Source organism: Cydia pomonella, chromosome 5 (assembly GCF_033807575.1).
Source record: "Cydia pomonella isolate Wapato2018A chromosome 5, ilCydPomo1, whole genome shotgun sequence".
Classification (NCBI taxonomy): Eukaryota; Metazoa; Arthropoda; class Insecta; order Lepidoptera; family Tortricidae; genus Cydia; species Cydia pomonella.
The window spans coordinates 9,903,527-9,930,875 of NC_084707.1; the positions used below are offsets into that span (position 1 = coordinate 9,903,527).

Below are 27,349 nucleotides of genomic sequence, written 5' to 3' on the forward strand. Positions count from 1 at the left end.
CATAATAAAACGTCAGCTGTCAACCAACTCTCAACATCAAAATTCAGCTGTATTTTTATTATTAAAGCGAAAATTTAGTTGTTGCTACAATACCTTTTTCTATTTGCTTTCACCCTACATACGTAGTATGAATGAGAAGTTGCTGGTGTCATTATAATCAAGTGCGTTGGGTCAAACGCCTATCACTTGAATGGTACTGAAGAGCGTCCGTGAATTCTGCGCTACGATCTAGTTATCGGCCACTAAAGACAGGTTCCCGCTACAACCGTGGGTCGCCGCTCAGTAAGCCGCTACTCGTGGCGAAAGCAAGTCGCGATGTTACTCGTCGGGGCCGCAGTAATCGCGGCATGTGCCGTTTGTCTCTTTTATGGCTTTCTCTCCACCTTAACATTATCTGTTAGTTTAGTGTTATTGTATGTTGCTTTGTTCCACTGGAGATGGTGCTACGTCGCCCTAAGGACTGCCCCGAGGGATATTGCGTGAGTTTCCCGATTATGCACGTCATCATTGCTTTATTAAAGTCAGCTGTAATTAGGCAATGGGAATTAAAATTCAAGTAGTAAACTGAAGTTAACTGTAATAGACCAAATTAACATTGTACTATCAAATTGACCTTTGTATTCATAAGCCTGTTCTACAACAAACATGAGATCATGAGGAACAAACGTTCCAAAAATATTATTGTGAGAATAAGGTCTTTATTTATGAGCAGTAAAATGTTGTTTATTCTTGTGTATTTTTACTTACACAAATATTTAATATGAAATTCAATATATACAACTTATTATTGCTTAATGACATGAGTTGTCATGTTATTTAATGGAATGTGAGAATAATATGTTATTATTATCTTATTGTGTATTTTGACATACAATTGAATAAGTAAATAATAAATAAAATAAAATAAAAAAGCCATTTATTCCTTGATATTGATACAATATAAAAAGAGAATTATCAGATATAGACATTATTTATTTAAATTCATAAATATTTTTTAAAAAATACACTATTTTTTTTTACATTATGTCATTCATTTATTACTACTTAATTTGATTGAAATGTAATTAGATTATCTTCATAAAATTTATTTGTCAAATAAATATATAAATTATGTCTTGAATATTAAGAACCTCTCTCGAGTATAGGCCTCCTCCCTCCAATTAAATACAATTTAATATGCACAAATATTATACATGTAAGTGAATACCTACAACTACAACTTATTATTGCTAAATGACATATATGTTAATTAACAGAATAGCTAAGGACATTAAGAACATTTTTTTCTCAGTTTGTTTTGATGCTCTGTACTATGCTGCCTGATTCATTTCCAAATACAGTGTTAACTCCGTATAACATCACTCGATATAACGATTCACTTCCTATAATTTCGACATTTGTTGACTATAGTTGCTTAGCTTTCTCTCTATAGTGTCAAAAAACGTCAGGTCCCTCGAGTGTCGCTACGAGTATGTAGAGTTTAAATTGTATTTGCATTTTAGCCTTATTTAGGAGTCATAAAAAAAGCTATAATTCTTGATTGATTATACTCATAACTTGGATGTTATTGGTTTTAGAGCCCTAAAATGCTACATAAAACTGCTATGGTTGACAAGGCAGTTAGCGAAGAAGAACTGGACAATTCCTGATGCATTCCATGAAACTGTGGGACGTCATCCAAACAAACCTTGCTTTCTACACCAAGATGAAGTGTGGACTTTTAAGGAGGTACTGTATCTTTATTTGAATGTTGTTATCAATTTTCTGGTAAATTCTTATAAATAGACTATATGAAGTTGAATATACTACCTATATTGTAGGATTAAAATGAAATAGACATATACTAACAAAAGAGTGACTGAGGCTGGATTTGAACCAACAACTTCAATTTATACGGCAAAGCTGAAGACAATGTTACACATCTGGTTATGTTTTCTTTAGTAGGGTCAAGGCGGGAACAGTGGCTCACTCAATCTAATTTCAAACAGAGAGAGACTATTTGCTTCCCTGCTACCACAGCAGAAACATTCAGTAATCAAACAGATTTAGATCGACAAGCAATAGTTATTCTAACAATGGATGCTACAGTGTAGAGGGATATTCTGGCGACTAGGCGACTGTTTGAGCTGAGCCCATTGCCACATATCTAAGGTCCGATGAGCCACTGTTCCCGCCTTGACCCTATATGACATGGACAGGAGTGGTGTCCTGTAATAATCTATTGATTTTAGTTTTGTTAAACTATCTGTCTTTTTTAGTGACAATTACTTAGTTACTAAAGTAGGGCAACTGTCATTAAAACAATACTTGCCACTCTGTCACATTCAAGGAAAATATTGTGTGACGGAGTGATTATAGCATAAATATATTTTTAAGGTTGAAGACTTCAGCTTGCGCGTGACAGCCGTGCTGAAAGCTCAAGGCGTGAAGAAAGGCGGCGTGGTGGGCATCCTGATGAGTAACTGCCCTCAACTGCCCAGTATCTGGCTGGGGGCGGCCCGCCTCGGCGCGGTCTGCCCGCTCATCAACACTAATCAGCGAGGCAACGCGTTAATACACTCCGTCAACGTCGCTAATTGCGATGTAGTTATATTCTCAGAGGAATATCAAACCGGTAATTATTGCGTAATTGACGCGACTATTGTTATGAAGTTGTGACTGATTGTAATCACTGGCTTTTTGTTTATATAATATTATTAGTCACCACTTTCATGCGTAAAGCAAACATCTTTGCTGGGCCTTGCAGGCGACTCCTCCCTAATTTATAGCAGAACTATACACTTAAGGCTGATATGATTGTTTTTTTATTATTAGTCTATTGTTCAAATTAATTAAATAAGTTACGTTAGTTAGAAGCGCTGATGGTGGCCTAACGGTAAGAGTGTGCGTGTGCGACTTGCAATCCGGAGATCGCGGGTTCAAACCCTGGCTCGTATACCCAATGAGTTTTTAGGATCTTATGTACGAAATATCATTTGATATTTACCGGTTGCTTTTCGGTGGAGGAAAACATCGTGAGGAAACCAGACTAATTCCAATAAGGGCTAGTTTACCCTCTGGGTTGGAAGGTCAGATGGCAGTCGCTTTCGTAAAAACTAGTACCTACGCCAGTTCTGGGGATTAGTTGTCAAGCGGACCCCAGGCTCCCATGAGCCGGCAAAACTGCTGGGACAACGCGAGGAAGAAGCCCCTTAAGTTACTTTCTCGTAAATGTATTATTATTTTGCATACAATAGATTTCCAAAATAAAAGTAGTAGGGAAAGAAAGAGGCTAGTAAAAATGTATGTGTTTCAGCAATTCAAGAGGTAGCAGGTCAATTGAGTCCATCACTGAAATTATTCAAGTTTGTTCACCGGCCCCTCAATAGCGCCAACCCTGAGGCCAAATCGAGCGGCGACCAGATAGCCGACCTGACGTCCTTACTGGAGACCACGCCGCCTGCTCCGTGGTCTTTGGCTGATGCTGATGGCTTCCATGGAAAACTTCTATACATCTACACATCTGGCACCACTGGATTGCCTAAGGCCGCCGTTATTTCAAGCTCCAGGTTTGTCTAAAATTATAATCATTACTTTATTCAAGGGTTTCAATGCTTGTATACCTTCAGAACAGAGATTTGGCATACATGCATAATAAGCTAGCCTATAATGCAACCTGGATATGTACCTTTTTAAGTTTTTGTTTTTATCCTTCAAGGAGTCATCCTTTAAGGTTCACTCCCTTATGGGGCATGAAGTTAGTGCGGTAATATTAATAAGAGCGATGGAAGAAGGGTGATATAGTCTTAGGATATCAACGCGGTTGAAGTCGCGGGCAGAGAATAGTTCATGTTCATATATAATTTTAGTCAGACATGTAAAGCGCGACTTTCACTTCTGGTCTCAATTATAGCCAGATGCTTTCACCTAGCCTACCTTACATGCAATGTTCAGGCTCGTTAAATATTTAATATGGCTATAAAAATGTATCTAGATTCTAGAGCCTTTAGACAGATAGATTAACAAGAAAAAATATTGAGCTGAAGATATTTATATTTAAAGGTAATATTTATTCTAGAGCTAGACCTAAATCTCAACTTAAGATGTGTTTCGCTTCGGCAGATAAACGGCTCATTTAAAAAAACACTGTGTTACTCGTAATTGTTTACCCTATATTAAAGTTGTTTTTGATGTCTGTACATTAGCATTTATATTGGTAGGTATACTACACTACACCGTGTCCAATAAGTTCGAATACAAACTTTTAGCACTTGCTGTATAGACATACGGATCGCTGGATATAAAATTCTTATTTTAATTTAAAAAGTATATTGACATAAACATAGTACTATAATTTCATGAGTCACGTATTTTTAGTTTGGCTTGAATACACGATGAAGTACGTTCGTGAAGAAATTATTAGAAAATTCCTTAAAGGCGACAGGCCATGTGCTATATTCAAGGCGTTACAACCGCATGGAATTAAACGGAATCTGGTTTATACTACTATAAAAAGGTATAAAGAGATCTCTTCTACAGAGGACAGGAAAAGATCCGGTCGGCCCCGCTCAGCTAGAACTGAAAAAGTGGTAAAGGCTATAAGAGAGCGAATTCGGCGGAAAAAACACCGATCTATTAGAAAATTAGCTGCTGATCTGAAAATTTCCAGGGGATCTGTACATAATATATTGAAAAAAGATCTTGGATGTCATGCTTATAAAAAACGAAAAGTACATGGCATTTCAGATGCAACCAAGAAAAAGAGAGTAGAAAGATGTAGCACCATACTTTCTTGGCACGCAGGTGACGAATTTGTTTTCTCAGACGAGAAACTCTTTATGTTAGAGCAGCCTCATAACGCCCAGAACGACCGGTTGTGGGCAGCACGGATAGAAGACATTCCAGAGTATGAAAAGAATGTGCCTAGGTTCCAGAGCTCACCATCAGTGATGGTTTGGGGTGCTCTTTGTAAGAGGGGCAAACTGCCTCTAGTTTTTATTGATAAAGGCGTCAAAATCAATGCGGCATACTATAAATCGGAGGTTTTGGAGAAAAATGTTGCCCCAAATTTAAAAAATATGTTTGCAGACGATTATTATGTTTTCCAACAAGACGGAGCTCCGTCGCATACGGCAAACGCTGTTCAAGCTTGGTGCAAGGCTAATTTGACCGATTTTTTGCCGAAAACTGAATGGCCACCAAGTTCTCCAGATTTAAACGTACTAGATTATTTCGTATGGTCATACATGCTCTCGAAACTAAATAATTATAAAGTCGCAAACCTGAGCCATTTTAAAAAGGTTATCATGCAAATATGGGACGATATGCCGATGGATGCGGTGCGTGCCGCTTGTGACTCTTTTGAGAAACGTTTGAAACTTGTAAAAAAAGTTAAAGGTGGAGTTATTCCAAAACATTTGTTGTAAATATTGTATATAAATGTGGCTTTCATTTAATATAATTTTCATAACATAAACTACGCGTAAATTTATTTTATTAAGGATCATAACTGTATTCGAACTTATTGGACACGGTGTATGTATGTACCTACTTACTTAAGTTCAAGGACTTGTTACGTAAAATGAGAGAACTATGCAATGGAATCGGTGAAGTCTTGTTTAGCTTTGTAATAATTTTATGTTATTTTCGCTACGATACGATACAAAAAATAACTACAAAAAAATTTATAAGGACCTGGTTCTCTGCCTTTTCGCCGAAAATTGTCGTGCTGAATTTCACTTGCCAACCAACTTTTCGCATAAGTTTCATTTGGGCGAATTTCATTTCTCAACTTTACATAATCCAACCTTTTTTTTTTTTTTTTTTTTTTTTTTTTTTTTTTTTTTTTTTTTTTTTTTTTTTTTTTTTTTTTTTTTTTTTTTTTTTGGTGTCGCAGGGGTGAATGCATTTACGCATCATCGCCCCCCAGGCGAGGGAAGCCCATTGGGGGGGGCGGTATGTGGGACTCGCTCCTTCCATAACCCCCTCTGCTATTCAGAGGGGGAGGAGGAGAATACCCACTAACCTCCCCTGCGGCGTTTCCGTCCATGCCGTTAAGGGGGGTGCAGGGGGCTCGCAAGCATGTCACCTCAGTACATAATCCAACCTAACCTAACTAGGTTGGTACGCAATTTTAATTTCCCAACTATGGGGTTGGGAAATGAAATGGTTGCGAAATAATTATTAGGTAAAATTTATTCGGCCAAATGAAACGCCTGCGAAAAGTTGGTTGGCAAGTGAAATTCGGCAATACAATTTTCGGCGAAAAGGCGGGATACTCTCTGTCAAAAAAGAAAAAAGGCCTGATAAAAGGTTATCCTAGTTCCGGTGTTTTTGCATACCACATTATTAAGCTCTCGTCTCTCGTATCGTTAAGCTCGTGGATCCGCGGATCGGAAATCCGCGTACGAGCAAGGGCGTAGCCAGCCAGCGAAAGGCATACGAAAGGTTAACATTAGGATACGGTTTGTTTCCTACACATAAATTAAATTGTTTCACAGCCGACATGAAATCACTTTTACAAAATTAAACAGTAAAATCAATGATTTTATCCTCTAGCTGCCCAGGCATCTCAGACACCAAAACTTGAAAAGACAAAAGTAATTTTGATTTATCAAAATAAAGATTCAAAATAAAATGAAATGGGAGACCTTTTTATAGGCCTCTGGGGGTGGCTAAAGGTTAAAACGAACTCATTGAAATGAAAAGAGTAAGCTTATTTCACTGATTAGTATTGTCTATTACATTTATTAAATAAACTATTATATTTTGCCCCAGATTCGTATTCATGGCAGCCGGCCTCCACTATCTGGGCGGCATCACGTCTGACGATACCGTGTACTGCCCCTTGCCTCTGTACCACACCGCGGGAGGCGTCATCAGTGTCGGCCAAGCCCTGCTATTTGGCTGCACTGTGGCTGTGAAGACCAAGTTCTCCGCCTCGCAGTACTTCCCGGACTGCATCAAATACAAGGCTACGGTAAGACGCTTCGTTAGCTTGGCTTCGTTTCTTTACGTATGTTACCTTATATCATCACAGATTTGGAACTTCCTTGAATGTCTTGGCATTAACACTGGCGAGATCTCCTTATGGCTATAAGCTAATAATTGCTAAGGCGAGAGCGCAGATGCGCATTTAGTCGTTCTGGCGCCTAAACATCGTACAAGAAAGGCTTACTTTCCGAGATATTTCTTATCGCCCAAAATTAACCAGTGAAAATCCAGTTACTCAGATATTCAAGCGCGCTCCGAGATGTGTATTCGCAAATCGCACTAGTCCTCGTCGGAAACAGATGTGAATAGATGTTATCATACAAAAAAAAGGTAATACACCCTCCGAGCAGTAATTGAGGCACTATCAAAAGAACGAAGACAACGTGTAATGCGTTAGGGAGGGACATGATTACATTAGTCATTACCCTAGAGTCAAGACGCAATCTTCAATCCTTAATATCCTTTTCATTGAGTTGTCGGCTTAAGAACTTATGAACCTAAGTTAACGAAGTGTTACTTATAAAATAATGACCGCTATCGTCGTAAGTTGTGTCTAAGTAACTAGCAGCAGCCTTGAATCTTTAATTACCGTTAGCTGGGTCCGTTTACCTTGAACATTTAGGGAACTCCTATTTCACCTTCTTTTCCTTTTCAGTAGTTAGTCTCATCAAAAGGCTTGTAGATATTGCATTTTATGGGATAGGTAGGTCAAATACTTTAATTTATAGGTGTATATTGTATTTAATGTAAGAAAAGCCGCTGTCATTGGACACAAATAAACCTAAAAATGTTGACCTCTGCGGTCGCTACTTAATTCTAAGCAGTAACCTCCTACGACGAACCATACCCACAAACTTATGTGCATGTAGTCAACATTATTTGTACACAGTTGTTTTTTTAATACAATTTTAGAGCAAGAAATCTGGCCTTTCGTGGCAAAAATAAAATGTGGAATTCCGTATTTTTTCTGGCAGCGCGATGATAAGAAGTCCGGTGAACGGCCGATTACGAGTATAGGTCGGTATGCGGTTGTCAGATGTGTGAACTCTGTGGAGGTCAATGTTGTACTAATATATATACGTATATGTAAACAAATATATAGAAATTTTTTTTTAAGATTTCCGAATTCTAGCAAGAGCTCTTAATCTTTTTATGGGTCGCCATTGTGAAGTGCTGGTATTGCTCACGTTATATATGGAAAACGCAGCTTTTCGTACGTACAATTCTATAACGGCCCACAACCATGCTATCTAAAGTATTTAAACCGATTAACGATGCAAGGAGTGTAAAGTTTTCATGCATGATACAAATTAGAGGACAATATACATTTCCATAAAACGTTTCCAGATTCCAGAAATCCTTGATAGTAAATAGGTACCTGCACAACTCAACTTGGATAAAATACATAGCCTGCAATAAAACGCCTGCATGTCTATGCATGGTACCGGTTTGACGAGAGGCAATTGTAAACTCACGCCGATGTAGATGTAGAGTGAACGAGGACGCAAATATGTAGAATTAGAATATCTTCATCCGATTAATTCATCAAATTCATTAATAATTAATTTATCGTAATGTTTATCAAGTAAAAGTTGTGTCATGTATGCAAGTATGTAAGACAGTAATAAACCAGTTCTGAAGCAAGCCGGTCGTATCATTCGCTCCCAAACACGACATTGGCTGACGAGTTGTGATTTGTAAAGTTACCCGCGAGTTAAAAAATAAATAAATAAAATATGTCGTTTCTAGGCAAATTATCGGTTTTCGACCACAAAACGGGCGATTGGTTGATTTTTAAGGGGAAGTTAACAAAATTCCTGCTTTTGAATTCCATCGAGGATGACAATAAAAGTGCAGTGCTGTTAACATACTTTTCGGATGAGTCGTACCGGCTGTTACGTAATCTCGTATATCCAGATGACATTGAAAAGAAAACGTACAAAGAATTGGTTGACGTACTCGATAAGCATTTTAAACCCAAGCAGTGCTCGTTCGTCGAGAAGGCAAAATTCTACGGTGCTACAAGAAGTCCTGGTGAAACCCTAGGTGACTGGGCGGCGCGATTAAGGGGTCTCGCATGCTACTGCGAATTCGGTTCCGCCTTAGAGATGGTTCTGCTGGACCGTTTCGTCCTCGGGTTGGGCATGGGCCACGAAAGGGACAAGTTATTTGAGCAAGATTGTAAAAGTTTGACCTTCGCAAAGGCACTGGAAATTGCGGAGAAGGCTGAGTGCGCACGCGAGGCAAAAAAGGTGGATACATCTGGCGCTGATGTGATAGTGAAGCAGGAGCCGGTGTTTCGGGTAGGCAGCGACGGGAGGTCGAGCGACGGGCCCGACCGCCGCGCGCCCGGCCGCGCAACCTCGGGCTCCAGTTCGAAATATCAGCGCGATAGCGATGTTCCTCGTTGTTTCGTATGTGGAATGAAAAATCATAATAGTGATAAGTGTCGCTATAAAAGTTTGCGTTGCCAGAAGTGTGGTGAAAAAGGGCATTTAAAGAAAGTGTGTAAAGTTCGGGTTAATTGTGTGGAAACTCAAGGACAAGATTCGGATACTACATGTCAAGACTGTAAGGAATGTGAACTCTTTAATCTAAGGTATGAAAATTATGCTCCTATTATTTTGCGTGTAAACATAAATAATAAAGAAGTTAGTATGGAACTCGATTCCGGTTCTGGGCTTTCTGTAATTTCAAAAAAAATGTATATGGCTCAATTTTCAAAACAACCTCTAATTAAGACATATATAAAATTATGTGTGTATAATGGACACAAAATCACGCCCTTGGGTTATTTTACAGTTGATATTAGCTATAAAGGTATTATAAATCAGATTAACATTTACGTTGTTGAGAACGGAGGGCCACCGCTTTTAGGTCGTGATTTTATGTTCAAATTTGGATTTGAATTGCGTCCAATACAGACAAATAAGCTGTCGGTGCATAATGATGAAACCGATATGAAAAATTTGATTAATGAGTATGCCGAATTATGGGAGGATGGTTTAGGCACATTCAATAAATTTAAAATAAAGTTAAGTCTTAAGGAAAATACCGAACCTAAGTTTTTTAAAGCCCGAACTGTACCTTTTGCTATAAAAAGTAAAGTAGAAGAAGAAATTGAACGGTTAGTCAAGTTAGGTATTTTGGTACCGGTAAATGTTTCAAACTACGCTACGCCTATAGTTCCCGTTTTAAAATCTAACGGTAAAGTGCGTATAGCAGGAGATTATTCGGTAACTTTGAATAAGGACATGCATGTGGATAGGTACCCAATGCCGCGAATTGAGGAAGTTTTCGCGAAAATAGGAGGAGGCCAATCTTATACTAAGATTGATCTCAGTGACGCATACAACCAGTTTCCTATCGAGGATAAATCTCAGGAGCTTACTACCATAAATACGTCAAGGGGGCTATTTAAGTACACCCGCCTCGTCTATGGTTTGGCCAATGCGCCGGCCATTTTCCAAAGGACGATGGAGACGTTGTTAGCCGGTATCGAAGGCGTGTCCTGTTGGATTGACGATGTTTGCGTCACAGGCAGTACTAGGGAACAACACATGTCTAGATTGCGTGAGGTACTTCATAGACTACGGGATGCTGGCCTACGGCTAAAAAAAGACAAATGCGAATTTTTCCGCCCAAGTGTTACATACCTAGGTTACGTCATCGACAGGCATGGCATTAGAACGTGTCCTAAAAAGACAGAAGCAATTTTAGGGGCACCTACCCCTAAAAATGTAATGGATGTACAAAGGTTCCTGGGAGCTATAAATTACTATCGTAATTTTATTCCTAGCGCCGCATCCACACTGAGTCCGTTGCACGAGTTACTTCGTAAAGACGTTCCCTGGGTGTGGAATGATAGGCACGAAAATTCCTTTAAAACGATAAAGCGAGAACTAGCTTCTGATAGGGTACTGACTCATTTTGATCCCGCTGCACGTCTGGTACTCACAGTTGACGCGGGCCCCGGGGGCCTCGGCGCTTGGCTAGCGCAAGGCGACGAGGGTCAAGAGAGACCGCTCGCATTTGCCTCAAGGTCCTTATCTGCGAGTGAAAAAAACTATAGCCAGATCAATAAAGAGGCCGCGGCAATAGTGTTCGGTGTTAGGCATTTCCACCAATACCTATATGGTCGTGACATACCTTTTGTTCTTAGGACTGACCATCAACCCTTGTTAGCCATATTTGGAAAAAAAAATGGGATTCCCATTATGGCGGCTTCGCGGTTACAGCGATATGCAATTTTCCTGTCCGCATACAATTATAAAATCCAATATATAACAAGTGAAAAGAATGCCATAGCGGACTACTTTTCAAGGTCACCCATTGACACAGATAGCGAACAGGACATTTGCAGGGGCGGATCATATCTTAATTTCATTACAGACAGTACACTGCCCGTTCTGTTCGATGATATTAAGGAGGCTACATTGAAAGACAAGGTACTGCGGACGGTATCTAAATACATTCGTTTCGGATGGCCACGTAAGATAAAGTGTAAAAATATTTTACCATATTATAATTGTAAAAATGATTTGGACGTGGAGGACGGCTGTGTTTTACGCGGACATAGGATTGTTATCCCACAAATATATCGGGAACAATTGATTAGGGAGTTACATAAGGGTCATTTCGGCGTAGTAAAAACTAAAAATTTAGCACGGAGTAAGTTTTGGTTCCCGGGTATCGATTCGGAAATCGAACGCATGGTTCTCTCATGTAGTACGTGCAGCGCACTACGCGCCGCGCCCGCGCGCGCAGAGTTCCGCCCCTGGCCGCGTGCGTCTGGTCCGTGGGAGCGCATACACATCGATTACGCTCAATATGATCAGAAAGTATTTCTTATTGTAGTAGATAGCTATAGTAAGTGGGTAGAATGCATATATATGAATGATTTATCCACCAAGACACTAGTTAGTAAATTAGCCATGTTATTCTACGTGTTTGGGTATCCGTTATTAATTGTATCGGATAACGATCCAAAAATTAGTAACGAGGAATTTAAAAAGTTCTGTCGGTCTAATGGCATAAAACATCTAACTTCTCCTATCTATCATGCTTGCAGCAACGGCCAAGCCGAGATATATGTAAAATTGTGTAAGAAGATGTTAAAATGCTTATTACAAAAAAATTCAAATTCGTCGATCATGGAAATAAATAAGCAATTAGCAAGGTACTTATTTGAATACCGTAGTACGCCGCACTGCGCAGCCGGTGACTCACCGGCTAGATTGATGTTTGGTCGAGATTTGCGTACACGTCTGCATTTAATTTTACCTAAACAAAAGCTTAATATATCAATTCTGGATGTTGGCACAAATAGGTGTAGATTCTTTGAGGCTGGAGATGATGTCTGGGTTCGTTGTTATATATCCCAAAGACCTACTTGGCTATTAGGTAGGATTGTTAATAAGTTAGGTAATAGAATGTATACAGTATTTGTGAACAGTCTCGGCATATGCAAACGCCATGTTGATCAATTAAGACGTTATTATGCACCGATCAGTTCTGATTACGATTACTCAGATTTGTCGTCACCAAATATTAACTCAGAACCGTCTCGGTTAAGTATTGCTGAGCCACACCCACATTCCGCAGAAGTGGAAGCGGTAATACCTAACCCTTCAAATACAAGCGAACGACATAAAATAAATGACGAATTTTTTGAATGCGATGATGGCGCCATTACCGATTCTATTATGTCGGGAGGGGACGAACAGCTGATCGCAGGTTCGGCATCTGCGACGCCCCACTCAGGCCTCGAGCAAAATGTAAACGCTGAGGGGATAACGGAAGCGCGACACTCACACGCCAACACCGTTCCTACCGCTTGTACGGAGCCTACGGACTCCGTGCCACCAGCTGTTGTTACTGATAATGATAACGCGGCAATGTGTGAGTCTGGCGCTCGCCGCATTAACTTGCGCCCTAGAGATAAGGTTGTAAATTACAAGTTTTAGTTTGTAAGTTTTCTGTTGTCCACGGTGTTTACCTAGTGATTATTTATTTGTTATCAGGTTCCCAGAATAAGCGTGGGAGGAGTGTCATGTATGCAAGTATGTAAGACAGTAATAAACCAGTTCTGAAGCAAGCCGGTCGTATCATTCGCTCCCAAACACGACAAGTTGTCAAGATAATTAGCGGGCAAGGCCACTGGTTCAATGGTCAAACAGAATATCTGGACACACACACAAATAAGGCCAAAGATATATTGAATTTAAAATAGACTCCATAAATGGTTAATTAATTAATAGTTATATTTATTTCGTATCGGCATCGCATCGCAACTATGTAAACGAACATGTTGACTTCATACATGTTGATTTAAAATCCTACAGCATTGAATCAGAGTCGAAACCTGCAAAACATTTTAAATCACCAACTTTTCCATATTGTCGATAGTTCGCACACTAAATTGAAGAGCTGTGCCTATGTCGTTCGATTTGAATGTTTGCAGCATTGCAATAGAGTTGAAAATAGCAAATTATTTTAAATCACTGACTTCGCCAGGCTCTTCAGAGCAATTTCTAGCTGAGCAACTTTTCAAATCTCGAATTTTTGAAGCTATGTTTCTGTCGCGCTACGGTGGGCGGGAGCGGGAGCTATCTAAGTGTGAGTGCGTACCTATGATGTTGACGATGACTTCACTATATTGTCGACAGGTGGCGCACTACATTGGCGAGATGTGCCGCTACGTGCTGGCGACGCCGCCCGCGCCGACCGACAAGCAGCACTCCGTTCGCACGATTTTTGGCAACGGCATGCGCCCTCAGGTAAGAACTAAAGAAAATAATAAGTAATTAATTAATTGTAAAGGTACGTGTTGAGAGGATTACAGTTAATCATACAAACAATGCAGAACAAATTATTCATGAGCCAAAGGAATGCGAGCTCATTTTCCTTTATACATAGCTGCTGCTAAGAGTATGGCTTCGTTAGACATTCACGGAATTATGTTTACAAAGTCATCTGCGCTATCGTATCCTGCACCTCATGTTCCATAAGAAATAAGCAGATATGACGAAAATGTAATGTAAAATTCGAATGTTTGAGAATAATAAGGCGTATTAAAAGAAATGTGGCACACATTACAGATCTGGAACGACTTCGTGACAAGGTTCAATATCAAACACGTTGCTGAATTTTATGGGGCAACCGAAGGAAACGCTAATATAGGTAGGTAACATTACCACTAACACACCTGTCACTTGAATTTGGTGGTAACTACTGAGGTGTTTTTTCCCAGTGTTTACCACTAAAGACGCTAAGCATGAAGAATTTCATACATTAATCCGCCTGTGCCTATCTTTATCTCTCGCGCGTCCTTGCCACTGTGCGAGCGGGACAGCAATATATTCAAATGCGTGCGATAGAGATAGGATCAGGCGGGTCAATGTCCGAAATTTCCCGTCCTTACTTTAGTAAAAGTTGATAAAAAATAATTTTCATACCAGTTTTACCAACAAAATCAGTATAATGTTCAATATAGGGACCGTGCGCGTTGGAGGGTCTGCCATCTTGTGGCCTGAATCGAAACCATAAATATGCCCATGTACACGTCACGTGTTTTCTTGTGCATAGTAGGTTCTGCCATCTTGTGGGCTACATCGGAACAAAAAACATCACATTTACGCCTCGCGCCAAAAATCTGACGGCTCCTGTGCTGCCTCCTAGAGTTCATGCACGCTCCCTATACTTACTTTTTTTTTTTTTTTTTTTTATTTAAATACACAATAAGAAATACACAGAATAATTCCTTTTACATATTTTTTCGCCAAACTGCTTGACAGTTTGTTGGCGAACGGCTGTTTTGCTTAGTTGATACCAATGGTAAAAATACGATAAAAAAAAAACTCCTAGCCGGTACGAAATTTCCTAGATAATTATAATACGTAAATATTAGTCTCAATTCAGCTGTATCATAACGGGATAAGGTTTAAAATCGCCTGATTATATTAGTACGCTTCTTGACCTATGGTTAAATCAAAATATTTGATGCTTCAGTGAACATCGACAGCAAACCCGGAGCCATCGGCTTCGTGTCCAGGATCATTCCGAAGGTGTACCCGATCGCGATCATAAAGGTCGACCAGGAGACCGGCGAGCCCGTCCGGGACGCTAACGGACTTTGTCAGGTAAATTTACCTTATTATTATACAGGATCAATCCAAAACGGTCAGTGTGAAGAAGTCAGAAACTATGAGAGATAGCCACATCTGTTCTTAGGAAACATGGCGTCGATTTTAAATTAAATAATAACTGGAATTAAAGACGATACATAGCAGTAATTTTTAGTGTAGGTAATATGAGTTTTAGGTATTGTGACTAGAGTTGGAACAACCCGGAAAAATACGGGAAAATTTCCAAACGACTCGTTTTTTTTCAAGTTTCTTTCGAAAAAACAATGCAAATTTCAATTACAATACTTAAAAAAACGAATAAAGGGAATAACGAAATTAAGGTACAATGAAACCAAGTTTATTCTAAACATATCTCATAACTCATAACATAAATCACGTATGAACGTGATTTATGTGTGATAGAAAAACAATTACGAAATCATTATGAAACAGATGAAGTCGTTGTGCGATAAAAATAGATTAGATAAGATTAACCGCACGCAAACATGAATCACACTATAAACTTTATAATAGTAATTGAATGCAACAAAGTAGCACCAATCGAGACAGCGCCATCTAATGTCTGCGTTCAACATAACAAAAAACATATTATATTTACAACGAAGTACTAGAGAGTGCTGCAGTTGCACAATTAGCTTCATGCATGAACTTTTTGGAATATGGAAATCGAATCTACTTCTTGTGAGATTCAAATGTCTCTAATAATTCTGATATCTATTGTATGGATTGTACCCTGAGGAACTTACAAAGTACAAAAGTAAATGCGGCGCGCCCGCTCCGGGTTGAAACGCTCCATACAGAAAGCGAGCGTGATGTGACGTCATTTCGCTCACGGCTGCGCCAAAATGTGTGCAAAAGAATCATGAAGAATAAGTTTTTCGCTATTTATGCCGTAAAAAAATAAAAAAATGCGTTGTAAGTGTATACTTAAACGCGTTTGCCCTAAACAACTGTATAGTTGCAATACATTTTTTTTCTCCTTATAACATAAGGAATCTGTTACAAGTGTTTAGTATATATTAGGGCAATAAAAAAGTGTTAACGTTTTACGTTTATAAAATCGAATATTTTTTTACAAAAATCGTACAAAAAATTGCGGATTTTACATTCCTAAATTACTTTCGTGTTGTTCAACGTGATTATTGAACAAAAATTGCAAAATATTTTTCGTTTATGAAGTTATTTATGTACACACCCTCAAAAGCACAACGCTCACACCTTGTCACCCAGTCTCACCCTGAAATATAATTTTAGGTTACGAGTAGGTTTAGTTTATCCAATGGCCCAACGGTTACACACTCTTATTGGTGAGTCCCAAGATACAGGCTCAGCCTAGTTTGGGGCTCTCTAGACACCTTTTGTGTATGCTATTGTATAGTTAGTTTTACAATAATTTTATTATATTCTATTCTAATCATAAAGGAATACTTATACCCGAGAAAAAAATACTTGAAGAAGAAGTCATATCCAGTAGTCGAAAGCAAAAAGTTACTCTTTGAACGCTACGCCTATCGTAGGCGGCTTGTCACTGTGAACCTTTTCGGAAAGCACGAAGGTGGGCCAAAGGGTTAAAGATCGGCGGTAAAAGGGTTAAAGACGTGTAAAATGTAACTTTGTTGACTTTTTTTTTGCTTTGAGTTTGACAGCTGAATTAGACGTCGCGTGCATTACAGGGTGATTGGACATTCGCCGTATTCCTTGAAAGGGGTTATTCTAATGGGTAATCTACAATGATTTTAGGCCCCACGGGCGTAAGCTAAGTGGGCGCGTAAGCTCGTGAAAATGAAATGTAGGGAAATGTGACGTGCGTATAATCTCGTGCCGTCGAAACGACCGTATGCGCGCGTAAAAATACGCTAGTCTGAAACCGCCCTAAAGCGTCAAATCTTCCGTCGCATGTTTCGCGCGGCGCGCCATATCTTTTGTTTCCTTCTAAATACTTGCTTTTACGCCCCCTCTTAAGTGTTAATAATGGTTTCCAGTTAGCGGAGCCCGAGGAGCCGGGCGTGTTCATCGGCAAGATCTCGGCCAACAACCCGGCGCGCGCCTTCCTGGGCTACGTGGACAAGTCCGCCTCCGACAAGAAGATCGTCAGAGACGTCTTCGCCAGGGGAGACTCGGCGTTCATCTCTGGTAACTATCGCGTGTAATTACATGATTTCGCTCAACGACCCCGCGCGCGTCTTCCTGAGCAATGTGGGCACGTCCGTGTAGGGTTGGTAGGAACTCGAGTCTTTTGAGTCTGAATTTGAAGAACTCGACTCGTTTTTACGAATCTCGACGCTTAAAAAACTTCCGAGTCTCCGAATAAAGACTCCGTCAACAATTTCATAGGTTTAACCTAAATAAAAGTAAAGAAATTTTGCGTTATTGTATTATTTGTGTGCTATAACTAACTTATTACTTAAAGACAAGGCATTTCGAAATTTTTAAACAATACATTGAGAGTTTTCCGAAAAGGACTCAAGTCCCTACAAAAGACTCGAGTCTCTAACAAGTTAATAAGAACTCGAATTTAGACTAAATATGTGAGTCTGAAAAACTGAGTTTCAAAGCAGAGGACTCAAAGGACTCGGGTCTTAACCAACACCAAGTCCGTGTCCAACAAGAAGTTCTTGCGAGACGTGTTCTCAATCTATAGAATAGGTACTATATACAATAACTGATTACATTGTCGTCATTGACCGTAAATGTATAGTTCGAATGAAGCAGCAGTACGACTCGGCACTCGAAATTTAACAGTAATGGCATAGGTAAAAGTCTCAGTTTGATATGAATGGAAAAGTATCACAAACACATAGCGTCAATACTACCACACACTTTTAACAAACCGGTAACGTTTTTTCAGCATTAGAAAGAAGATAAACGATTTTGATGTGTCTTTTTATTGAAAAATAAAAAACGCTTTTGAAAAATAAGTCACGGTAAATATGTAACAATTATAAATCATATAAGATCATTTTCATTATTTTTCTTTCATAAGTAATAGTTACTGATTATTAAAAACGTTTTTTTTTAAACAGACATGTCAGGTTACTTCCCTTTTTTTCTAATGTTAAAAAACGAGCTAAGTGCAGCTAAACTTGCCTTAATCCATGATAAGCTTCTTCACCACCATGACGGACGTATAAATTCAAATGTGGCAATGCAGAACATTCGGGACATTATAAATCCGTGGGTATGTTCCAGGTGACATCCTAGTGGCGGACGAGTTGGGCTACTTGTATTTCCGAGATCGAACCGGCGACACGTTCCGCTGGCGCGGCGAGAACGTCAGCACCACCGAGGTGGAGGCCGCCGTGTCGCGCGCCGCCGCCCACAGGGACGCCGTCGTCTACGGAGTCGAGGTAAATACTACAGGACATCACATAACGACCGACAATTGCAGCGTTTTGCTTTATGCGGCGATACATTAGGGTAGATATTGAAATTTTTAATGGCGATATATATGTCTATAAATGCTTTCAAGCTTACAATAATTTGATTCCGGAAAAATTTGACTGACTACTGGGAGTACTAGGTAGATTATTCCTTAGCTAAAGGGGCACGGTTAAATGGGTTGGGTATGATAAAATTTGCGAATTGCGAGAAGGGCCAAAGTTTTAACTTCGAATATTCGCTTTAGGTACGCTTGTACTGAATAAAGAGAATGACCCTTTGACTTAAAATCTACGTAACGTTGCTTTGTATTTACAGTCTTACAAAAAGCATTAGCCGCACAGTAAAAATAAATTGAAATTGAGTTAGGTTTAGCTGTAATTTCACGAAGCCTATCGAGAGGAATACAGTAATAATATTATTTCCTTCGCATTTGGATATATACCGTTCCTTATTCATTATTAATAACCGGCAAAACACACAGAAACGGTAACTATAGCGGATGAAATAGATATTTTCGAGTAATAAAAAATATTCGAAATTTCGAAAAAATTGCGGCCGAATATCCGAATATCAAAACAGGTCAAATATTCGAATAATCGAATTAGCCCTTTTCATACGTGAGTTAAAGGCTTATTTAATTTAATTAATATAATAGATAACATAAGGGGAAATGGCGAAGCCTGTTGCGGATAGATGTATTGTTTGTGTGTAACGACGACACCTGTTGCTGATTTATGGTTGTACCCACCTGACGAAACCTACGTTGCGGATTTATCAAATTAGTTCGTAAGCATTATTAAAATTAAGAAAACCGGTCTAGTGTCAGTTCGTTTTACTCGCGTACCGATGGTTCCGTTCAAACTTTGAATTATCTCTTGTTACTATAAAGGCGAAAGACTTTTGATCAGAAGCTATACTAAGTATACAGTGCCATCTATCGGCAAATTGTATAACTAATTTGCACGATGTAATGTGAATGCACGTAGATTTAGATTTATTTATTTGATAATGCTGAATGCCAATTCATGGCAGGAAACCGCGCTGGATCGGGACAGGTGGCGTTCTCTCGTTTCGGAGGCCAAGATTCTTTTTGGATCGCTGAGCCAAAGTTTTTATTTCATAATACAGATTACATTATAATTTGCAAGCATGTCAATCTACAAGAATTCATATTATGATTTTATGATCGTCGAAAACATAATCAATAAAATATCAATTCAAAAATTAAATGAATACAGGATACTAGGATTTTAAAATAATGTCAAGATAGTATCTCCTGTAGAGGATCGTCAAAATCTATACATCGTTCATAAATTCACTAACAGAATACAACGGTCTATCCAACAAAAAATGTCTCAATCGGCGTTTGAATGTCTGATCACACAGTTCACTATCACACGAGGGTTTTTTTAGCTAAGGCCATACGGCGGGGAACAGTTCTCAGCCGTCCCGTTGAATGGACTCTCCCCTAGACGAGTGTCTATCATTCACTCCGGCCAGGATATGTAGTGCGCGATTTTGAATAACTAAAACTCGTTTTGCCTCTGTCGAGTTTCACCATATTATTGTCCCGTAATATAATAATGATTTTTCGATCATCTCTATAATGTGAACCCATTTCAATTTATTTTATGTGAAAAAAGGTGTATATAATGTAATCTCTTAGAAATTTCAAGTGGAATAAACAAACGTAAAGTTGGTTAAATTGCAAACTGAACTCGGAAATGTATTTTGTTAATAATAAAACAGTTATCAAGATAGAGGTCTGCTAATATAATTCCTGTAAAATGTATAGTAGTGTTAATAATAATTTTTTTCACATTTTCCTTCATCAAAATAAAAAATATATATTTTATTGTGTCTGGGTTAGCATTGTTTATAACTATTCCATATTTCAAATCGATAGCTTAAGTGGTTATCGAGATATTTAGCGTTGTGACAGACGGACGGACAGCGTCGCACCATAAGGGTTCCTTTTGTACCTTTTTGTACGGAACCCTAAAAAGCATTATTATGTCTGTGTACAAATTGTGGATAAAATTGTGTTTAGAGTTCGACAGCGGAACTATCTAGCATTATACGGCGCCCATGGCATGTGGTAACTGAATTGAAAACTTCAACTTTTGAACACCCAAGTTACCGAGTAATGATTGAGGACATACTATTTCAGCTGCCAAATTCATACATTTGACACTTCTATATGAATATATTTTTCTCTTTACCTGACACCCGGATTCTTCGAGTTTTAGGGTTCCGTACCCAAAGGGTCAAACGGGACCCTATTACTGAGACTCCGCTGTCTGTCCGTCCGTCCGTCCGTCTGTCACCAGGCTGTATCTCATGAACCGTGATAGTTAGCCAGTTGAAGTTTCTACAGATTATGTATTTCTGTTGCCGCTACAACAACAAATACTAAAAACAGCATAAAATAAATATTTCTTTCCAATCTCGAGGTTCTCATCCAATCACCGAAGTTAAGCAACGTCGGGCGGGGTCAGTACTTGGATGGGTGACCGTTTTTATAGATAACGGTACGGAACCCTTCCTGTGAGAGTCCAACTCGCACTTGGCCGGTTTTTTTTACACTAGATCAGATCGAACTAACTGTCTAAGCTGAATAAGCCAAAATCCCTCAAGGTTCAGCATTTCCCAGTCGTTTTCCATACATTTTGTACGTAATTGCGTGATCAGATATAACGACAGCGGGAGGTGAATGAGAGTGAAGGAGTTAATGGCCAACATCTGAATGCACAGGTTCCGAACACGGAGGGGCGCGCGGGGATGTGCGGCATCGTGGACGTGGCCGGCACCCTGGACCTGGACCGGCTGGCGCGGGACCTCGCCAAGGACCTGCCCAGCTACGCCCGCCCCGTCTTCATGCGCGTCATGCCCAGCATGGACATGACAGGTAGGCTTACTACAAACCTAACTTAAACTCGATGCACTACCTATCAACAGGGACAAAAAGAGAACTTTAACTTTGAATTAGTAGTGTATGTCAAACTTGGCTTGAATCTGCCCAACTATTTCCGCTCGACCTTTATAAGGTTTCATACTCCCTTTAATAGGGATCTGAGCACTAGACAAGTCGCAGGACCTGTTCAAGGACCTATAGCCGAGCGGCAATGGCTCGGTCTTCATGCGGGTCACGCGTGCATGGCCATGACAGGTGGGTTATTTTAAAGACAAACTTTCGGGACTTTGTGTGCCGATGACTCATATCACATATTAAGAGGAAAGAATAGCTTTTCGAATTTAACGAAATAACGGTAATTTTTCATTGAAATTCCATTTCGGGAGAAAACGGTTTCCACTAACTAAGTCTTTTAACAAATGACTTTGATGATGTCGATCGCTTCAGCTGAATATATTCTAGGTTTATAAGTTTCACTTTTTTGAAAAAAATAATAATTTTGTTGTGCAAATTTTGAAGACTAGGAAAACCTATAAACCTAGTTTCTCATTGTGTCAATAGCATACTAAAGAAACATGGAGAATGGAAAATATTTAGAAGTGGAAAAACGTTTTATTTTTTCTATGGACGATCACGTCCCTCTTAAGGGCGTGAAACATTTATGACCAGTATAAAAACATGAATCCAATGAAATAAGAGTGTTTTAATACTTTGAACCTGAGGAACCTCGTGCGAGATCGCAAAAGAACAAGAAACCGGAAAATCGGTACATCGTAAGATTTGTAGGTTCAGGAAAATGATCAAAAGGATACTTAATTTAAGACACAGAAACGATATTGCCCAAGTGCTAACAAACTATTACTATCCCAACTCAAAGACATCGCTAAAAAAACTGTAAAGCAGCTGGCTTTACAGTTTACATCTACATTAAGCAGCAACAATAGAAAAGTGTTTTGTAAATTTTGTGTGTTTGACATGACAATGCTATGTTATTTTAGAAACGCGGAGAATGTAAAAGCAAATAACTTGCCTTTGTTTTCAAATAAACTGCCACACGCACTAACACTAACAACAACATTTATTACCAACTTCTACCTTATGTTTTTGCAATAAGATTTACGAGTTACGACTGTAAGTTAACAGTGTGGAGTTTTGTAGCGTAACGAATTATGAAACTGTTCGGGACAATGTTTTTCTCTCTCTCAATCGAAGAGTGCAAAACTTTAATTAAAATAACTTCGAACAACTGCCTTTTGCATGGACCCATGTTCCAATAGCATACGAGAGATTATCCGAATAGGTAGATTCTCAACCATAACTCTCTCTAGCAAGTAAGAGTAAACATTTTTTTTTAAATGGGATCTTGTCGCATGGCGGCTTTTTGTTCGAAGTCCGCGGTGACAAGTCACCTATAAAAAATTGTACTATAAAAGTAATAGGTATATGTAGAGTGGTATGCTTTCAATTTAGGTAAGCCTTTAGAAGCTTGATTGGACGTTGTGAGACAGAATGAAGCTTAACATGTGATTTAGTAAACATAAAGACTGCCTTTGTAATCCTTGTTACACTTGTGCAGTGTGTACCGACACAAAATAAACAGATACGAAACAGAATTAAATAATATAATAATAACATTATGGTGATAAGTTAAAATACTACGTAAAGGAGGTTTTTCTTAGGTTTTTAGGCCGATTTTTTTAAAATTATGAATGAAATCTGACGCAAAATACAAGCATTTCTTCGAAGCTAGAGAAGACACGACCGGCCGTCACCCGTGTTTGTTTACATTGTTAGTAAACAACAATAATTGATAAATCAATAACACAAGGTTATTAACTTGTTCGAAGTCCGAGTTTATTTATTATCACTATGTTCCGCATATTGTTTGTACAATATATTTACCTTAAAATGCATTTATCTTTTGTTTTGACGGCTGTGATTTATTTTTTTGTTAAAATCTGTTGTTACCATTGCCCTTTGTAACCTCGTAAACTTACTAACAAGTTAATTGAAATATCAAATATTTTACAGATTTTTGGACACATTTGCATTAAAACACAAGTTAAAGCATGTTTATTTTTTCAGGTACATTTAAAATGAAGAAAACTGACTTGCAAAAAGAAGGTTTCGATCCTGCCCTAGTGAAGAAAGACAAGCTGTACTACCTCGACTCGAAGTTGGGCCGGTACCTACCGCTAGGCTCGGAAGAGTATGAAAAAATTGTTAAAGGACAAATAAGAATATGAAGAGGAATTTTATAGTAAAAGATGTTTTTACGTATCGTCTGGTTTAGACGTGAAGGTAGTTTTATAACCTTTTTAGTGAGTGGCGTCCTTACTTTATTTATGAAAAAGTTTACTAAATGTTGATTATAAGCAATGAACCGCACTGAGTTTAATACTTAACCATAGTTAAAATATTAGAAATTGTTGGTTAAAACAGACAATGTACTCGGTGGCTGTATCTCAGTAATATATTACAACACATCCAACTACAACATACCTGTCTTTAATTATGCTTTTATAACAATATCAATAAAATTTAGACACGTTTAATATCATAAGCTTCCTTCATAATCAGGCTACTTGCACATGTTTGTCTTTACTCTGTACATTGCCCGTTTTATTGAAGCATCTAATAGAAAAGAAAATTACTAAGAAATTATATTTTTGCTATCTCATGCTTTTGAATGTACTTACTTTCTAGATCTGTCTCGATTAAGATAGATAGCGGTTGTGATATGAAGACGAATTACTCAAATGCCTCAAATAATTATTTGTTTTTGGCTCTCGATAGATAGTTGAGGCGAAAATTGCTAAAAACGTAGGTTCGTGAATATCAACTACCTTGATGTCCTTGATTATTCTAAGGAAACCAAATAGATGTCCTATTTTTCATCGTGCTAGAAAACGCGTACACGACAGCAATTTTTACATCAACTTCTTAGTAAGTAGGTACTCAAGTAGGTAAGAAAAAGTTAGTTTTAATCGGTGTTTGGGATGTATTTTATTGTTTATTCCCTTTGGTTTTGGTCAAAAACTGGAAACTAGACACATATTAGGTACGTTACTTAGGCATCTTTGAAAATTCGAAACATTTCTAACAATTTCATCCCCTTCATAGAAATTAGTTAATTTATTATTTGCTTATTCTAAGTAATAGTTTACCATAATGAACATTAATGAATATTTGTTTGTCATTACCCTAATTGTGTCAATGCAAAACTGTAATTTTGTATGTATTGTGATATTATGCTTAAAGCGATACTAATCATAATCAATGTTTTTTTTCTTTAAGGTACATACACAATAAAAAAGCATGAATCCAATAAATTTGTAAGACTGACCGCATTTGTAAGAATTTATTTTCAGCATTATTTTTGTCTTTTAAAACCTTATATTTATAATTATGTATTGTACAGATGTTTAATTAATTGTAAGTCATGTGGTCGGAATACAGTTAATATATTTTCTGAGCTTCGTTTTATATTCGATACAGAGATTTTCCCTTTAGGTATACTGTCCAGTAGGTTCATACTTCTAAGTACATCTCACATAACTAATGAATAAATATAAACCCTACGATATACTTCAATGGAATCCATTTCATGAAAAGAGCTGATATTTTTCAATCCGCTGGATCGATTTCTATCAAACACAGTTAAGAACCACTGCAAAGAAACTCACTTTCACGTAAAAAAACCGCATCGAAATCGGTCCATCCGTTGGAGAGCTACGATGCCACAGACAGACATTGGCGTCAAACATATACACATAACATCTCTCTTTTTGCGTCAGGGCTTAAAAACACTTCCGCAAACAATAGTTATTAACCCTTTGAACGCTTTATGTCTTAAACACAAACATCACTCAAACGCCAAGCTCCCGGGCGCAACAGAGCTAATGTAAACCTTACTTGAAAGTGTGAAGGTTACTTTGACAGTGTCCGTCATAACACCTATAGTTGTCCTTGGCGCTGTGGGCACGACTAGTAACGACAACTTTAGGTGTTTTTGGCGTTCACAAGGTTAAGTAAATTAGCACATTCTTTATACAGCCTGCATAAGCAAATATAATATGCCCATGCTAATTTGAGATAAAACGATAAATTTACGAGAGTAACTTTTTAACAAACGAGATTTCTATTTTAACTGAAAAAATATTAAAATGCTTAATTCAAGCATCATTGCTAATCCATAGTCCTAAAAAAACTTTTGTATAAGAAAAAAATATACATTCAAGGAATTTAATTTATGTAATTTCTTACCTTGTCACGTCACAGGACAAACAATCTGAATGCCGCCATAGAGAAATTCAGTAAGCATTGATTGCTCACTCTATACATAGATAAAAACATCACCAAAACACATAAGTTTTAAGCTAACTTTGCGAAGACAAAATTATTGATAAAAAAAATGCGTGAGTGTCTAGGAACATTCGGTTGGAACGAAGTTAGGAAAGGGTTAGTATTTTGTATGGAGTCGGCCGCTGTATGACGATACCGCTATCCTAGGAAAACAGAGCTTAAAGAACTCATATTATTGGCACTGCGAAAAGTCACGAAATGGTACAGAAATCAAATTATTTGGTCGTATAATTTATTTATAGTTTCATCTATGTTTTTTAGCTATTGTTATAGCCGCAATAAAAAAACATGTTGTAGGTACATAATAAGTACTGTCTGATAAACTAAGAAATCCCATCAAAAACATTTTCATGTAAATTGTTGCCAAGACGAAAGGCTCGCAATAATATATATATAATAATATTTTATTTTATACTTTTTGAAGTCGGTTTACTTTTTTTTTGTAAAATGTTTTTATATTGTTAGGTTCTTATCTTATCTATTTACTCAGTTTGATGGTAGGTTCGCAATAAGGATTTGTAAATACATATCGTTATATAAGTACCCGGTTACGGTTTTGCAACGCGGCGGTCGGGTATAGATTATTATTTATGGACACGATGGCACGGTTATTCAAGCGACCACTGAAGCTGCTTGCATAAATATAGGTAATTGTATTCCATCTTCGCTCAAACTAAATTTTACTTACTAAAACAATACATTATACCTTCCATATTGACTTACTCCATATACATATAATAATATGTTATTATACATGGGAAAGTACTTGCCTACCTGTAATCTATCTAGAAGCGGTGGTAGCCGAGTGGATATGACGTCCGACTTTCAATCCGGAGGTCGTGGGTTCAAATCCTGGCTCGTACCAATGAGTTTTTCGGAACTTATGTACGAAATGTCATTTGATATTTACCACTAGCTTTTCGGTGAAGGAAAACATCGTGAGGAAACCTGCACACATCTGCGAAGAAATTCAAAGGTGTATGTGAAGTCCCCAATCCGCATTGGGCTAGCGTGGGGACTATAGCCCGAGCCCTCTTGCACATGAGAGGAGGCCTGTGCCCAGCAGTGGGACGTATATAGGCTGAATTATTATTATTATTATTTGTATGTCTTTCCATATCTCGGGACCATGGGGCCCCGGACCTTTGGGAGGCATGCGTGGGGCCGAAGCCAACAGCGCAGAGGCCCTTTTAGACAATTTTGATGTTATGTAATACACCAGCTAGAACCCATTCACGGGTACAAATAGATACCCGTAAATCGGTCCCAGCTGGTGTAGGGGCTATTGTAAATAAAGTGGATAAGAGGGCCGGTTATGGTGTTGAACTTTGGCTGGTCAAAAGATTGGGCTATTGTAAAGAGGTCCGGACACCTGCCATAACAATGCTTAAACACGTTATCGAGGCAGGCGGTGACTTGCCGCTGACTAGATGGGCCCCTGAAACTGCCGTCGTAAAGACGACCAGGAGCAACACCGGTGTGAGCGACTCAGGGGTGTCGAGAGGTGTGCGCCGCTTTCTACCCTGTGGCTGATAACAGCCACTGTGCCAACTCGCGTCTTATGCATCTT

At 38.5% G+C, this 27,349-nt stretch overlaps 2 protein-coding genes across 2 annotated transcripts; both read left to right on the plus strand.

The window, feature by feature from the left end:
- On the plus strand, window positions 1–24,886 carry LOC133517694 (long-chain fatty acid transport protein 4-like). The gene is made up of 12 exons (XM_061851062.1): window positions 1–479; window positions 1,578–1,728; window positions 2,377–2,614; window positions 3,296–3,548; window positions 6,757–6,958; window positions 13,641–13,751; window positions 14,073–14,154; window positions 14,983–15,113; window positions 17,102–17,252; window positions 18,309–18,466; window positions 21,255–21,408; window positions 23,500–24,886. Exons 1-12 carry the CDS (start codon window positions 316–318, stop codon window positions 23,658–23,660), a joined length of 1,956 nt encoding a protein of 651 aa, XP_061707046.1. The 5' UTR covers window positions 1–315; the 3' UTR covers window positions 23,661–24,886.
- On the plus strand, window positions 6,981–13,069 carry LOC133517693 (uncharacterized). The gene is made up of 2 exons (XM_061851060.1): window positions 6,981–9,571; window positions 12,996–13,069. Exons 1-2 carry the CDS (start codon window positions 8,709–8,711, stop codon window positions 13,006–13,008), a joined length of 876 nt encoding a protein of 291 aa, XP_061707044.1. The 5' UTR covers window positions 6,981–8,708; the 3' UTR covers window positions 13,009–13,069.
- Window positions 24,887–27,349: the final 2,463 nt, after the last annotated feature.